Source organism: Calypte anna, chromosome 1 (assembly GCF_003957555.1).
Source record: "Calypte anna isolate BGI_N300 chromosome 1, bCalAnn1_v1.p, whole genome shotgun sequence".
Lineage (NCBI taxonomy): Eukaryota > Metazoa > Chordata > Aves > Apodiformes > Trochilidae > Calypte > Calypte anna.
In genome coordinates this window covers 24595663-24613516 of record NC_044244.1, presented here as the reverse complement: position 1 = coordinate 24613516, position 17854 = coordinate 24595663, and the positions used below count along the sequence as shown (strand labels likewise).

General features: G+C 40.2%; 1 protein-coding gene across 4 annotated transcripts in view; it reads left to right on the top strand.

Moving 5' to 3' along the window:
* The window catches only part of MET (MET proto-oncogene, receptor tyrosine kinase), a 93863-nt gene that overhangs the window by 11224 nt on the left and 64785 nt on the right, over window positions 1-17854 (top strand). For all 4 annotated transcript variants that reach the window (XM_030464735.1, XM_030464745.1, XM_030464726.1 and 1 more), the window contains exon 2: window positions 8690-9904. In XM_030464735.1, the coding sequence (XP_030320595.1) occupies window positions 8705-9904 (1200 nt within the window). In that variant the 5' untranslated portion in view covers window positions 8690-8704. The remainder of the gene's footprint in view (window positions 1-8689; window positions 9905-17854) is intronic.

Here is a 17854-nt window from a genome sequence, read left to right as displayed (position 1 = left end):
AAAATGAGGAGGGGGAGATAGGCTGAAACAAAGTAAGTAAAGCAGCTGAAAAACATTTAAGAAGGAAAAAAGAAAACCTCATTAGCATGAAAAAACCTCAGAGTACTCAGCCATCCTTAAACACCTTCTTCAAACTATTGAGCTTTTCAGCATCTTCTGAAGGTCAGCACAATATTTCAGAGTAAAAGCCGTGGCTGACAGACCCTTGCTGAGGGAGATCTGCCAAAGAACAGAAGCTTGAGACTGCTCCAGATCAGCCACTCTGCTGATTGCAGCTGTGACACCGTTGCCTCTGGTGAGAGCTGGGATGTCAAGCAGGCTGGTCCCAGGCCACTTCGGGATTTATGAACACCAATACTGTAAAGTCCTTGGAAGCAGATCATGAATCACAGGTTCACAGCGAGGCAACAGTGATGCCAATGAGCCATCATTAACTCAGTTTCTAAACTGAGTGAAAGTAGGGCATCAGTTAAAGTGCATTGCAATAACATAAACTTGCAGTCACAAGAGCGAGGTCAGCATTAAAAAGAAAGGTCATAACCTCCTAACCAAACACAGATGGGAAATGAATACTATTCTTGATATTGCTCCTATTTGATTATAAAAAAGCTGCTATGAAGCTAAGTAGACCATCAGGTTATTAACTTTGATACCAGATAAAGGATGGGTTCTACTAAGCTGAGACATAAATATAAACTTCATTACTTTCACTAGGTAGTTTACAAACACAGCCCATTCATTTTTCTCTGTAGCTATTGTGAGGGTTTGCACCAGGATTTTACTTGGGGTGAAGACAGCTGACTTAGTCTTGCAGTTTGTGTTTGTAGTTATCTCAGACACAGCATTATACAATCATGGTTATACGTCTTGTGGAGCCAGCTTGGCCATGGAAGGAGGACAGTCTATTTTCCAGCACTAAGTATAATATGTGTGGACAAATCACAGTAATCAGCCCAATGGGCTGTGCCAGGCCAGATCAGTTCAGCAGCCTCAGAGCTTTTAAATGCAAGGAGTGGGACAGGAGGCAACATAAAGGCCTCTGTGTGGTGCCAGCACAGGTCCTTAAGCAGAGCTTTCCCCAGTTTCTTCTGTGCCTGTGTAAGGCAGCCCCCAGCTGCCTCACTCCATCCCTTAGATGAGCTCTCTGAATCGAGGGGCCCAGCTCACTATTACAGATGTGTTGATCTCACTGCATGAAGTTTGGCCGTGACATCTTGGCTTGACAAGCTGTGTATCAAGCAAGGCGTCAGCAACCTATTGGAAATCCTTGACCCCAGGTTTTGCCACTAATTTGCCTTGTGACTGAGAGGCACATTGACTGAAGGGGGTGAAGCCATGGCACCCAGTGGCATGCTTTATTTGTGCCCGCAGAGCAGAAAGGCCACTGCCTGACACCATCCTGACAGCTTTTTCAGAGGAAAGAACAGAGACAGCACAATTACTTTTGCTTGGTATCCTAGGTATTTGTGCCACACCTTGGAGGAATTCAGGGACTTGTTGGGTTTTAGTTGCTGTTATTATTATACTGTGGCATCAAAAGGAAACTTGATAATTTGGTGTGGATGTAGATCCTTTGGTAGAGTTCTCATATGATATACTTTATTATCACTATCTATTGATGTAGAGATTTTTTTTTTTTTTTTTTTAAAAGAGATTAATGTTTGGCTATGAAGAGTTATTGTCTCAGGGACTCCTAAGAACCATTAGCACCAAATGACAATTAAACTGCAGGAAATGCCCTGCATCAAGATCATTCATAATTGCTGTTAAAACATTTAGATCGGATCTGTATGCTGTCTTGGTTACTCATGGCTATCTGCCTTTTAATCTTTTTCATTTTATGACCCATGCCATTCCTTTAATTATCACAGTATGGAAGGCTGTTAGCTTTACAAGACAGGAAAGGCTTCCAAAACTTGCTATGCATTTCAGTACAGGAATTCAGGTAGATAGATGTTATAACCATAAACATAAAGTAGGAAGTTCTGAAAGTGGTTAGAGGAATCAAGCTTAAGCTCTGCTTTTATAGCCAGGTTTGCCAACTTGGCTCTTTATGGAAGGAGGAACTACATTCCAGGGAAATTACACTGTTGCTATTCTGTACAGACAACCACAGAATGCTCAGACTCATGCAGAAAGTTGATCATGCAGAAATACAAGAAAACTCCTTTCTTTTACTGTAAGGTGGTTTTATCACACCCAGAAGGACTTGCATCTTGTCTGCATTTACCTCGATTGGATGGAGTCAAGAAAGGTCTTTGTTTTGCATATGCAGTGCAAATGCATTGAGATGGAAGTAGTCCATCCAAATGTGAAAAATTTGGAGTGAAACCCAAGTATATCCATATTAAGTCACCTGAAATAGAAGATGCCCTCTTTTATTGACCATGGCATATACAATAGCAAGTGTAACACTGTTCTACCCCACAGAGATCCTTTTCTATTTAGACAGAACAAGATGCTCACATTTTAATTTTCAGGCTGAATAATTTGCTGCAGAAAGCAAGTTTAAGTCTGTGATAGAACTGGATTTATTTTACTGCTAAGGTAGCGGTAAAGAGCCACAACAGCATTGCATGTATTTTGGTAGTGAAGCTCTGCAATTGCTGACTTGTGTTTCAGGTAAATAGAATAGATCATTAGTGGTGTGTTGCTCAAAGTTTACTTTCTGTTTTCCTGCTATCACTACATATAATTAAAAAAAAAAATCCTCCTCATGCATTCAGATATGAAAAGATGTCCATCTGTATTTAAAGGTCCAAATCTGGACCTTTCCATCTGGAAATAAAAGCATGAACAAACAATGAAGGGCATACCTTATTGTGAATATTTTGTTCCATTTTTTCAGTTATTCTTTCTATATTTTGAAATTCTGTTCTAGTTCCTGTTCTTTGTGGAAATGATTCCTCAGCCCTTTGAGTACCACCTCCTCACATGAGGAGTATCCCTGAACTGTAACAAATGCTGTGTACTACCTTTTAATTTAGTCTTTTAAAGCAATGTATAGCTCTTGATCTGCTCTACTCATTTGTAATACATCAATGAGTACTTGCTGAGCTTCAGTAAGAAAGAACCTGTAGTGCTGTTGTTGCCCATCACAACAAAGAATTATTAAATAAATCCAGTTGTGCTACAGACCCAAGACATGAGTTGGTTTTAGGATGTTAAGATCTGAAGCAAGTTTCAAAGAAAACACTGTATTTCATTGCACTGCAGGACACCTACGAAAAATACTGCAAAATGAGTGTAAGAATAACATTTCCTCAACTGCAGAGCCCAGATTAGTGTTCTTGTGTTTTAATGCCTGTTGAAAATAATGACAGGCAGACAATGGAAATGCTTCTATTGATGGCTGCTGTGAATTACAATGGTATATTAGACCCAGTAATGGACCGTGTATATTAAAGAGTATATTGTATGTAAGGAGATTTTAGATTTTTTTATTGTATTTGAATATTGTAAGAAGAGGCCTACAGATCAGTTGAACGTGCTAATGAAAGCAGTTTCTTCTGACATGCATGACTTCACTGGATATGTAGAGGATTTAGGTAATGTTGATCCTCCATCAATTGCTGAGGCACTGCCCATCAGCCATCTGGGTGCCCACACATCTCTGAGCTCTGTTATGAATTAATTTATGACCTAAATCATCATAACTATGTTCTGTGACTCTTGTGCACTGGAAAATGCATCATGTTAGTATACATACCATGCTGCAAAAAGGTATGTTCACCTAAATGAGATTTCAAATTGTGCTTTAGACAAGATTTCAACTCAGGATTGAACTCTGGGATCATTTTTATGTTTGTTGCTGTCTTACTCTCACATTTTCTTGTTCTCTCTGTTATTTTAACTCAAGGTAGCTAATTCAGGTTAGCAATTCTGACTTCAGAACATTTTAATCTGTGGACACAGGTTAACCTCAATGTGTTTTACTTATAACCAATCCTGTCTACAGATGCAATCAGCTAATTGAAAAGTCTGATGAAGACACATTCACTGTGAACTTAGTCTGCTGTAGCTGATGCCAGTGCTGTGACAGATTTGCAACAACAGATTAAAGTTGGATGGATGGAGCTGTTGTCATCTCTCCCTCTCTGTTGCCCTGTCCTGTTAAATGATGCTGCTGTCTCCATGGCAGACCATCTGATCCCCAGGGAATCAGGTTGTAAACTGGCATGAATTTTGGTTCAGTACAGTCAAGAAAACTGAGCCCTCAGGAGGAGTAATCAGTAGCATCCTATATAAATTTGTCACCACAGGTCTAGGAGAGCCCATAGTAACAAGAGGTACTATCTTGCTGGAAAAAAACAAACTCTGCTATCAAACACTTTATTAAAGAAAGGAAAAGGCTACCTACCAGTTGCTGACAACAGTTTGTGAAATGTGAATTAACATAGCTCTGCTGTTACCAACCTAAAATGACCTATTTGAGTGCTAAGTTTGATACTGCATGCATATGCTTTATGTGTGGATACACAGGACCGGCTGTTTCCTTTTCTGTTACAGAGCAAGGCAAAATGGGATACACTAACCAACCTACAAATGACTTCTGTGTCAGTATGTTGTCTTGGCTTGTGCAGATCCAGGGAGTGCTTTGGAATCAGGGGTAAATGAGGCCCAAGTTGTTGAAATGAGGGCTAGGAAAACAAGCATGGCTGTGCTTTCTGGCTTCCATGCATACGACAGCTTGAATGTTACTCCACAGTAAGGCCGGGCCTGACTCGTCAGTATGGTGGTAAACGGTGTGAAGAAGAGACATAAAATTCAATGTTTACAAATTGTCAGCCAGGCCATAATTAGGGAGAATGGAGCTTGTAGGAAAAAAATTGCCATTGGGAAGCTGTTAATGCTGCACAAACACTTGAAACCAAGCCTGGTGAGAAGCATCAGCCATAGCACTTGAGGTTGCTGGGCACACTAGTATGACATATCATTACTAGCCACTTGCAGTGGTTGATCAAAATCTATTTTCTCATCAGTTATACAAGCTTGTGTCTGCTGAGAGATGGAAAAATGAGCACATCACGACACAGGCTTTGAAAATATTTCTTACAAAAGAAATAATCCATCCACAGCTTTTGCTTGCTGATAGTTATCACAGGTCAAAGCTTACAAGCCTTCTGTAGACACATGAAAGACACACTGACATACAAGTCACAGGAAGGTCACAAAAGAATGAGCAAGCATCCATCACTCAAACCAAGGACAGAAACAAAGGGATTACTTGTTTTTCTCGTGCAGCTGATAGGCAGCAGTTCTTTGACCTGTATTCAAAAACTATATCTATAACTAAAGTCTTTTGGTTCTATTTCAGCAAAATTCTTTCAGTGCTTAAGTCCAACTGAAATTACATATGAGTATGTGCTATGGAGAACTGGAACTATTGGAACATTGAAAGGAGGTGGGGATGAATTTTTAATTATCCAGAGTTTTGTTCCTTTAAGTTAAGTGTGTTTGCAGTGACCTGGTCTGGAGGTTACAAAAAAGCAACTCAGTGCTACAGGCTGCCAGGTCAAATACAGATAAAAATTTGACTGTGGGTTAAATCCAGATTTAAAGAGGCACTAAACATCATGGGAGTCTCACTGACTATCAGTGGAGTATATATGATGATGAATTTTTAAAAACAAATGCCAAAAAAAAGGAGTTGCACACTGTATTCTTCACATAACTTCTCTATCCTCTCTGACCTATAAATGTCTCGCAGTAGAGCATGTCTTCTGATTTCAGGTGCCTTGAGGAAAGAGATAGTGTGCTAGAAATATATTGTAGGGAACCATCTTCCCTTGAGCTGCCCATAAATCAGCCTGAGATTCCCACAGGTAGGAATCAGCAGATTTCTGTCTGGCAGGATGCTTGAAACACCTCAGAAAGCATACAAAGAAAGATATAATGGTGGAACTAAGATATGAGAGCAAAGATTACTTGGTTTTCATGTATTGCTCATTTTCCTTACTGTAGTGGTGAAATATGGTACCTATTATTTTTGGCATCCTTTGCATTACACTGAATCCTACCCTTGCTCTTGCTTTTAAGCTCTTTGCTTCAGATCTCATTTGGTAAACGAGTGTAAGGAAGAATTTTCTGTCTCCATAGCACAGATACAAATCAGCTTTGTTTCACCAACTGCATATAGGCAGAGAGTAGCCTATCTATCTGAGGATACTGGCCTCACATCCCAAGCTGTGGTTTGAGGGAAAGAGTAAGTCAGGCAGTATTTATGGCTCTAAATCCCTCTGCAGTGCCCACTGGTATTTACTGTTGGATAGCTAAAGATCCTCTTTTTCAGACACTGGAAGAACAGGGAGGATTGTAAACTGAAGAGCATACTGGGAAGACAATCTATTTGGGAACATATTAAAACAAGAAAGTGCCTGTCAAGTGACTTTGCAACTTTTTTCCTGTATTGTTGATCCTCCTCATCTAACTACTTTCTCCAGTGTTTTCTCTATCTATCTGCAGTGCCACCTCTGATATGTGGGTTTAGACTTGTTGCAGTAAGCAATATACCTGCCTCCCTATCGTGTCAGAAATAGAGCACTTTTGGAATTTTCTGCTTAATCCAGTATTTGTCAGAACACGTTGACTCGTCAGAAGTGAATCTGTAGGAATGTATCAGGTGTAGCAGTGTCTTGGTTGGAAGCTCTGCAGAAAGGAGGCAGATGGTCAGAGCAGGCTCTCACTCCTCCCATTGCCCAGACCTTTGTGAGGAACGTGGAAACGCTTGTTCTTGGATGGGGTGTGACTTCTGCATGTTTCACACAAACTTTGAAAACTCTTGGTTTCATCCCAGCACAGAGCAGGAAAAATTCTGTAATAGCAAGAGTTTTCAGAGGATGAGAAGACTGTGTCCTGCCCTAAACAGTATAGAAGTCAGCACTGTATACTGGGCTATTTTCTAATGATAGCAATATGCCTGCATTTAATTTTTTTTTTTTTTAATTTTCATTTTCTTAAATGTGTGTTTGGTTTGTTTCCAGGATTCTGTTGTTGCTAATTAATACCAGAAAATGTTGATTTGAAGGAAGATCTGAATTTCTCAGTACCAGAAGTGTGTCTTGTTCTTACCAGCTAATTCTTGCAAATAGGCTGTGTTTCTGACTTTTATCTCCAACTCTTGATCATGATTCTTATCAGACACCAGGGAGGAAGAACAATTCATTGTTTCCCAAACCTATTATTTTGTGTAATTAAAGAGGTAAGCCACAGAAACAAGTTCAGGGCATGCTGAAGGCATTCCCAAGGCAAGCAGGAGATTATTGATGGATTGTTTTAACCCATCTAGTGAAAACACTGAATTTATATGCAGCTGAAACAGCCCCAGTCTATAACAATCTTTAATTTTGCTTAAAGTCGTAGTGGAATAAAAAGCAAGAACAGATTCCTAATATTAGTTTGGAGGTTTCAAAGTTGTCTATTTTAAATCCTTTCAATGATCCTATGCATTTCTCTTTTAGCAACAATTTCTTAACTATAATCAAAGTGTAAGTATATTCTCCAAGTATGTTAGCATATTGCTGTTAGAATGCATAATTGTTTTCTCCATAAAGAAGCTAAATTTGGCTTAACAGCTGTGTCATGACATTAACAGAAAATGTCTGGTGTGACAGGGCATAGCGTGGACACTGCACTGCAACGCTCATAACCACAGTTCATTTAATTGATCTTCTGAGGGGGTGAAATATCACACTAGTCATCTGCCTTTGGTTTTTCAAGCCACATCAAACAATTGCATGGAGAAGTGAAATAAAAAAAGTGCTAGGTTTTTTGATTTCATCAATTAATGGCTGTAGGCCACTTGATATCCCTTTGTTTACAGCACAGTGATATGCCTGTATCTTGTAAAGGTTCACCAGAGTGACTTACTGCTGTGGTACAGGGCCTAAAATAAAACTTGCACATGCCAAGCACCACATGATGCATGAAATATTCTAACAATATATTACAAAACCTTGTCAACACTAGGGAAAATGACTATTCCAAGAAGAGGAGCTGGCTGAAAAAAACATTCTTTTTTTTCCAAACCACGGCCCTTATGAAAGACAGTGATCTGGGGAGCTGGAGGGAGAGAGGAGAGGGGTTTCTTCCTTTGGTCTGGCGGAGAAAAGTCTCTTCCTCGGTCAATGAAAAATGTCAGCAGAATGAAAGAGAAGCCCATTTCAGCTTCATTTTATTTAATTTCTTTCCTATTTCTCATTTTTTAGCAGCTGAGCTAAGAAGCAGCTCAGCCCCTTGAGGAACTTGCCAAATATCTTACATCCACACTATGAAGTGCTACAACTGTTTTGTGTGCAGCTGTGTCCCTAGTGTCCTGAGTAGATCTGTTTTCAGCTACCTGCACACCATCTTGTTTTAAATTGTATCAGTCTGCTGGTTTAATGCCAGTGTGGAAATAGTCATCTCTCTGCTGCTGCTGTACAACACATGGAGAAGTCTTGCAAAATTCATCATGAGAAAATCCTCTGTGAATTGTTCTGAAAGCAGTGAAATGGGTACCCATGAAAAACATTAACTGTAGCAGTTTCTAGCACAGGATTATTAATGATATGAATCGAGATGAGAACAATTCTTAAATTGAAACAGTTCAGCTAACACATGCAGCCTAATTACAGTTTTCTGTTGGCTGGTAAGCTGATGTTTTATTGTTTGAAATATAACCACTCTTTCTTTAAATATGTTTTGACAGATTAACTCTCTGACAATGAAGCCTTTTACTGCACATCCTTCTGGGTTTATTGTACTCCTGTTTACATTGCTGCAAAGGAGCCATGGACAATGCAAAGAAGCAGCTAAAAAATCGGAGATGGATTTGAGTGTAAAATACGATCTTCCAAACTTTATTGCAGAAACACCGATTCAGAATGTAGTTTTATACAAGCATCATATTTATATTGGAGCAGTCAACAAGATTTATGTACTAAATGAAACTCTCCACAACAATTCTGTGTACAAAACTGGGCCTGTTCTGGAGAACCCTGACTGCGCACCATGTGAAGACTGCAAAGCTAAAGCAAATTTATCTAACAGCATATGGAAGGATAATGTCAACATGGCACTGCTCTTAGAAACTTATTATGATGATCAGCTCATCAGCTGTGGTAGCGTGTCCGGAGGCATCTGCCACCGTCACATCATTCACCCTGACAACCCTGCTGACATTGAAAGTGAGGTGCACTGCATGTATTCACCCCGGGTGGATGGAGAAGCAGATAATTGTCCTGACTGTGTTGTAAGCACTTTAGGAACCAAAGTTTTGGTGACTGAAAAGGACAGATTTGTCAATTTCTTTGTGGGAAATACTGTGACATCTACGTTTCAGCCTCCTCACGTGCTGCATTCAATATCTGTTAGAAGACTAAAAGAAACACAAGATGGTTTTGAATTTCTCACTGATCAGTCTTACATAGATATCCTCCCTCAGTTCCGCGACTCATACCCCATTCGGTATGTCCATGCCTTTGAAAATGATCACTTTGTCTATTTTCTGACTGTCCAGAGAGAATCTCTTGACTCCCAGGCTTTTCACACTAGAATTATCCGCTTCTGCACTTTAGACTCAGAGATGCGTTCTTACATGGAAATGCCTCTTGAGTGTATTTTTACCGAAAAGCGGAGGAAGAGGTCCATCCGAAAGGAGGTATTCAACATTTTGCAAGCTGCCTATGTCAGCAAGCCAGGTGCAGCTCTAGCCCATGAAATGGGCCTTGGGTTGAATGATGATATTCTCTACGGTGTTTTTGCACAAAGCAAACCAGACTCTTTGGAACCAACCAACAGATCTGCTGTCTGTGCCGTCTCCGTGCGAACCATCAATGAGTTCTTCAACAAGATTGTCGACAAGCAGAACATGAAATGTCTCCAGCACTTTTATGGGAAAGAGAGTAAATACTGCTTGAACAGGGTAAGTGGCAATTAATTTGTTACATTTTGAGACTCTAGTTCTTTTTTTGCCCACTCCATTGCCAGGTTGTCAGCCCCTCAGTTTAGTTACAAAATGTAAGTCCCTGGTCATTTCAGATTGTTTAGCGTTGCTGATGATTAATCTCTGTAAGAATTAGTTCCTGTAAATTGACATTGAAAATCACTGAGGTCCTTATGGTGCTAAGAAAGTATTTTTATTTATTTATTTATTCATCAGTATTTTCTGTGTTCTTGAGAGACTGTGATGCAGATAATTGGAACCTTTAGGCAGTTACTTCTTTCAATATCTCAAAAAAAGTATTCATTAGCATTCATATCCATGGGCACTGAGGAGTCCCTGAAAATATCACTGATATTTTAAATTGTGTTAATGCTGAATCACTGCCCTCTTTAGGAAAAAAAAAATGAAAGAGCTGTTTTGGAACATGCTATGATGAGCCAGATTGTAATACACTTACTCATGCTTGATACATAAACGGTCCCATTTAAACCAGTTTTCTTAATGAAAGAAGTGTCTATGAAAGGTGCATCTAAATGAGGATGCTGGTAGTCTCGGTTGGAAGAATTGCTTCTCATCACCCCGTGTGTTCAGATGTTTGCTGCTCTTCAGCCATCTGAAACTCTGTGAGTAAAGAAAGCACAGAAGTTATTTTTTTCCCTTCTGGCCAGTGTCAGTGCTGGTGTCAGTTCTTGTACAGGAAATATAGAATCAGTACCCATTTCACAGATACTTTTAACATTTATTTTGGAACATAAAACATTAGAGGTTTGAATCGTACCTACTTATGCAGCAGGGCCTTAAGTATCTGGGGAGTTTTCTTTTTCTCAAATACAGGAAGGGTGGAGCTCAGGCTGAGGTTGTTGGGGTTGTTCAGCTTAGAAAAGAGGAGGCTCCTGGGAGACCTTATAGCAGCCTTCTATTATCTGAAGGGACCTGCAGGAAAGCTGGAAAGTAACTTTTTACACAGGTATGGAGTGATAGGACACAGGGTAATGGCTTTTAAGTAGAAAAGAGGAGATTCAGGTTACATATTAGGAAGCAGTTCTTTACTGTGGGGGTGGTGAGACACTAGAACAGGTTGCCCAGGAGGTTGTGGATGCCCTCTCCCTGCAAGTGTTCAAGACCAGGTTGGATGGAGCTTTGAGCAACCTTGTCTAGTGGGAGGTGTCCCTGCCCATGCAGGGGGTTGGAACTAGATGATCTTTAAGGTTCCTTCCAACCCAAATCATTCTGTGATTCAAAAGTGACACACTCTCCTCTACCAGCAGGCATGGCCAGAGATGTCATGATGAGGCTCTGCTCAGCCTCATGAGCCAGGATGAGGCCTGTGTCATGACAGAGCAACAGCTCAACCTGCATTTGGGGCTGGATGGGATCTATCCATGCCCTGTTATTGGGATGGCTCCGGATGAGAATGGGAATCAGAGGTCTTCACCACCCTTGTACCACCAGAGTCCTCCTCAGCGCAGCTGCCCAGCACAGGGCATCAGGATGGGGTGGTGGCACATGCACCGGCTGGAGGTGGGAGCCTCTTGCGTGAATGAGAAGATATGCTTTTCACTGTCTGGGGTGAGATGGGAGGGTCTGGGAAGCAGCACCCATTACAGAGCTGCTATGGCTTAGAATGATAGCGTCAGTGAATTGATTGTTTTGGTTAGAAAAGACCTTTAAGATCATCAAGTCAAACCATGAACCTAGCACTGGCTATCCCCAGCAGTGGGAATGTGCTCAGAGAGGAATCTGACCCAGTCTGAATGTCACCACAACAGCCTTGGTGTCCAAGGGACAGATCCTAATCGCAGGCTCCAGGTGTTCAGCCGATGTAAGCACTGCCAGCAGATGCTGACACAATTGCAACAGATGTAGCATTTTATTCCTTTTTTTCAGGGAGGAAGGCAATTTTCAGTAACTAAAAGGAAGTTAGCAAACATTCATCACAGTAACTTATCTTTCTTCACTGTGTTATTGCTGTCCTAATTTTTCATTTCAGGTCTTAATATCCTCTTTTTTTTTTTTTTTCCAGTTCATTTTAAGAGTGAACATTGTTCTTCTCTGAAAGTACTTTTTTCATTATTCCTGGGGCATTTTATTTGTTACTGTCTTTAAAACTCATAGCCTTTAACTTATCTCATTCTGTTCCTGCCTTTACACCTGTTTCGTAAGGTTATCTTTTCATAGCAAAGTATACCATTAAAATATTGACAGAATAATTTGCCACTTTTCACATGCTGCGAAGTACTTTCCTGTTTCAAAAGCTTTTCCAGAGTCTGCTGCTGCTTTGCATATCAGAACTGAATGTCTTATACTGCATACGGTTTATTATAGTTGCCCATTTTCAAGAAATGTCATCAGAACTCTGATTTCTGCTACATTAAATTGATAAAGGTAAAATGTTTCTGTGGTTTCTTGTGGTTCCTTTAAATGACATAAAGGCGGTTGGAAATTTCTGTCCTTATTGTTTGCTTAACACTGAAATATTAGGACTGTTGAGCTTTGCCATTCCATTTCCTTTGCTTTATTCCAGAGTACTCATTTAGGTTCCAGTGACAAGTGTCCCATAAGTTTTTTCAGGTTTCAGTTAGTGACCAAGATAGACAAGAATTTGCCAGGCATACTTTATACACCTGTTTTTCTTAGGTGTGTACAATTGACCTGCAAAGTTGGAAGATGAAGGAGGGGAAGGTGAAAGCAGAAGAAGGAAAGCCTGTTATATTTTATGCTTGTGTCAGGAATGTCAATTCTGGTCTTCCATGATTTAGCTGGAGATAAAATGATTAAAAATTTTTTAAAATCCCAAACCCTGTAACAGGTTTTAGACCTTTTTTATATATTATACATGAGTGCATAACCAATGTTCTTCTCTTTGTAAGTCACTTTCAATTTAAAGGAAAGCCTTTATAAACTGTAACAGTTTGTCACAGTTTATTTTGGCAAAATTCAAAACTTGCTCTTTGTAATGTAGCCAAGATGATCTTTTTCTTTGATGTTGAAATAACGAAACCACAGACTACTGATGCAAGTGAAAGGCACTGACCACTGAGATTAAGTCATAGGACACTGAAAATGGTATAGTAGTGAATATGGAATACCACTAACTTCAACATTAAAAAGAAAAATGAGCCTTTAGCAATGTTTGCAAGGGAATGCTATCTAATAATTCACAGTTAGAGTCTGATGGATGAGGGCCATTTTATGTTATCAAAAGAAGTCCCACAAGACAATTGTACATCATTTTGTTGGACTTTGGGTATTTCATCTTTTTAAGTGGCTGTCTCTCGGGACTGTTTAGTCTGAGGCCACTAAAGGTAGGATTAGACCAAAACAAACCAGAATAAAACACCGAAAACACTTCCTCAGCTCCTTCTTCTCAGATTTTAAGCACTTTAAAAAAAATACTTCACTTCATCTTCATGTGGTTGAAAAAAAAAATAGTTGGTTTTCAGCCTTGTTTCCTAAAGGAATGAATTTTATGTGGTCATGCTGTTGTATACCGTCTTTCTGTTAGTTGTCTTGACAACCTCAACAATAAGATGTGAACCCAGAAACAGATCCAGTATATGCTCAGGCTGTGGAAACTGAAGAAGTGTAAGGAGCCCCTTTATAAACATCAGAAGGATTCACAGGGAGCAAAGCAGGTATTGCTCACCCATGGGAAAAGTCTCTGTCAGAACTTGGACAGCAAAGTCAACTGACCACAAGATATAAATCCAGACACAACTGTGCCTCACTTATTCCTGTGCTCATGGAAAACTTCATAAAATAAAAATAAAACATTTCCAGTTGTTTTTAAGTGAAATATAGAGTAAGTCAAAGCTTGGGCTCACTGAAGTCAGGGTTAAGAATCCCATGGTTCATCTGATTGATATCAGATGTGCCTCAGCAGAGCTGTGACCAGTTACCACTTCCTAATAATTTCCTTCAGTGAAGAGCTGGCTATCACTTCAATGACAGCAAAGAGGAAACAGAAATAGCTTTGAATTAAAAGAAAAATTTCGATTCATAGTAAAGCAGTTTTATTGCCCAAGTCGGGACTTGGGCAGCTACTGAGAGGTAGCTGCTGCGGAGAATTTTGAATCACTGCTCAGGAATCTCCTCACCCACAATGAAAAGAAAACTGGATGTTGGCTTTTAGGAGTTTATTTGATCACAGTTAGTCACTATCAGGCCTGGTGTGATATTCCTCAAAGCAGAGGAGTATTTAGAGGAAGAGACAACTGCTGCTTACTTGATTTGCAGGCATAGTCCAGTAGTGCACCCTTCTTACCATGGGTTAAATATGATTCTCCAGGTGAGGAAAATGGGTTGAATTTAGCCTTGACAATCTCAACTATACTTTTCAATTGTCCTTAGTTGGATCATGATCTTTTGGGCTTTGTTTAGCTTTTCTGTTCTGTTATGTGGTAAACATTGTGAGCTCAATTCTCCTCCGGTGCACAGCTTGAATTACAGTTGACTTCTATGGAAAAACATCTCTAAAATGAAATCCAAATTTAACTCTGTAAAGTTCTTGTGATTTTGTTTCTTCTGCAGGTAAGTTCAGGTGAAAACCTAAAGTACTTCATTCACCTTACAGGGAAATAGAAACCAGGCAGGCTTTTGCAGCTGTGTTCCCAACAAGTGTCCTAATGCAAAACAAACTGGTCACCACTCCTGTCAAATGAAAGGCACAAACAGTTGGAAGAATGTGAAATGAAGCCAGAAGATCACCAAAACAAAAGATAAAGTGACAGTAAAATAAACACATGGTGATGCTTCTTTATTACCATTACACACATGATAGATGAGCAAAATTGGATTATGCTTATATAGTAATGGAAGAAAATAATTGCTGCCTTCTATCAGGAAACCGCAAAGGCACTTATTGATCTGTCATCCTAAGGGTATGTCTAGGAATATTTAATAAAATAAACAGAGACAAATAACTCTTTTGAGGCCCTGTAACTGTAATATCCCACAACATTTGGCTTAAAAATATTTGGCACGTTTAAAAATAACACCTTATCTCTCTGATTAAGAAGGGTTGATGTGGCTTATTTTGATAATCTCACAGCATGGAGGAGATCTTTTTTTTGTATTGCAAATAGAATGTGCCTGAATATTCTCCCTGAAAGTCAGGGACCAGAATATATCGGATTGGTTCAGTCATTTATTCCTCTGATATCAAATGGCAGACAGCTCTCTGCCTGGCACAATGCCTGCTTCCATCCGTACAGATCTTGTGCAAGCTTCTCTATGGGTTCTGTTGTCTCAGAAGAATAAACAGAGAGGAACTGGGTGATTGGCAATGAGCACTGACACCCTTTAAAACAGGCTTCACCCGTAATAGTAAGGTGACAGGCTGCATCCACATTCCTGTTCTGCTCTCACTGCCTGTCTGAGGAAAGCTTGGCTGGGACTTGAGGGTCCCCACTGTGCTTTATATGTTACAGTGCAAGGCAGGGGGTGCTCACCACCCAGCTCTTCCTCACCATTAGGTACATGGCCACCGACCCACTTGGCCAGGCAAGACCTGACTAGGGCAAACAGCATGGCCTAAGGAACTGCAGGAAGAGTATGAGCTCCACTTATGCTGCATATAAGGGAGGCATGGGTATAGGTACAGGTACAGAACTGGTGTGAGTATGTGGGGAATATGGCATGAGCATAGGGATGGTTATCTGCCATATCAGACTCTGCAGAGGTGTAACTATAGAGGTAAGCATCTTTCTGTCCCTTGGACTGGCCATGTGGATGGTGTCACAATGGAGGTCCCAAGAAAGAAGCAGAGCAAGGAGAACAGCAGGTCAGGAAGGTTTTTGGAAAGTACCACACCACCCTGAGTAGTGGGTATTTTTTCAGCATCTTCCAAGCCCATAAAGGTATAAAGTCTGGGGGCTGACCTGTTAGTCCCCAAGTGTTTCAAAAACTACTGTTACCTTCTCCTGATCTCCTGTTAGAGGCCTGTCCCTGTTTCCTCCCAGTGCTGCTGCTTGGAGTTTTATCATGTTCTCGATGAAAGCTGGATTTCTCTGTGAAAAAGTGGTATCCATTAAACTACCATTTTTGCAAAGGGCACTGCTTTACCAGCCAGACTTACTAATAATGTTCCATTTCCAGACTTTTAAATCAAATTCTTCCACTGAAGGCAGGGTTCCCTATTGGTTATTAGTGTGGAAGAGTGACTGCTGCTTTTCCATAGAATTGAATGGGAATAATTTCAGGCAGAAAGTGAATTTATTTGTTTTTTGACATGGTTGTCTATATTCTCTGGTCTTGTGGGTTTTTTACATCTTAGAGTTTCAGAAGGCTAAACATTAAGACTAAAGATTAGAATACCAAAGACTAGATCTGGACAAATAATAATCTTCTTATCCTATTTAACTTTGCAAATTTGAAAACCTTTACAGTCCCACAAGAAGAGAATTCTAAAATGTAAACTAGCCAGGTATGCCTCATTAAGGACACTCAGTAGAGATGGGTGATACTCAGATCTAAGCCTATTTTAGTGGGTTCAGGCCAAACTCTAATCCCTTGCCCCAGATTAAATACCTATCCAGTCTTTTTATGGCTGTTCTGCAATGAGACCTTGTCAGCCCCTCCTGAAAGATCTGCTTTGATTTCTTTCTAAACATTTCCATGTTCCAAAAAAAAAGAGAAGCTGATTCTGAAGTGCACTGCGTGCAAATCTGAGTCCTGGATTCATCCCACCTGGCTTTGCTAGGTAGTTGAGACTTTTAAGTAAGCAATGAATTTTCCTCAAGTTCTGCTGCCAGACAGTGGAGAGATACATAAATCCTGACAAAGCAGACATCTACCTTTCAGCTCTCTCAGCACCAGCCTTACCTCAGCAGTTTCTCTATTTACTCTACTTGATCTGACTCAGGACCACATATTGGAGTCATCATTGCTCACTAAAGTAACAGGTAATTATTGTCCAGGAGAGTGTTGTGTTACTCAAACTTTCTAAGTGGCATGTGGGTTTCTGATCTCATACAGCTTTTGCATCAGAACAGGATTACTCCTCATTTCAAAACATTCAAGTAAAACCACTGTTTAAAAAAAAAATAAATTATTGCTAAGGGAGAAGTTCCATGGCATAAATGGTTGAGAAAGCAAGTGGAGGCTGCAAAGAAATAATACTAGCACTGTCTATGGAGTGGATGAATACAATGAAATGTTAGAGAAGGAATCATAGTCATAGAGTCATAGAATGGTTTGGATTGGAAGGAACCTTAAAGATCCTCTAGTTCCAACCCCCCTGCATGGGCAGGGACACCTCCCACCAGACCAGGTTGCTCAAGGCCCCATCCAACCTGGCCTTGAACACTTCCAGGGAGGGGGCAATCACAGCTTCCTTGGGCAACCTGTTCCAGTGTCTCAGCACCCTTGCAGGGAAGAAATTCTTCCCAATGTCTAACATAAATCTCCCTTCGTCAAGTTTTAAACCATTTCCCCTTGTCCTCTCACTACACACCTGTGTAAAAAGCCCTACGCTAGCTTCCTTGTGGGCTTCCTTCAATGATCTTGGGGAAGTGATTGTGAGAGCTTCACTTTCTTAAGGCAGATGTAATTCTGCTTTTTACACAGCCTGTGAGAATTAGGGCAAATTGTATTATTTCCTCCTACTTTCTGGACTCCTTTCTATCCCACACATGTCTTGCACCACTGTTTTGGCTAGCCATGCACTTGTTGGGCAATGATATCTTGGAATAAAAGTCTCCACATTCAGAATTATCTTAGGAAAACTGTCTTCCTGGAATTCACAGCTTTTCTATTTTATCATAGCTTCCATGTTAATGAAGACTTCTATGAAAAATGTACCTGATGTGCACTACAAATACACACTAAAACATCTCTTTTATCAGCACAACATTTCCGATGCATTGTTTTATTTCTTCAAAATGTGTAATTAGTCAACACCTCTTCCTTGATAATCTGTATGCTGAGTTA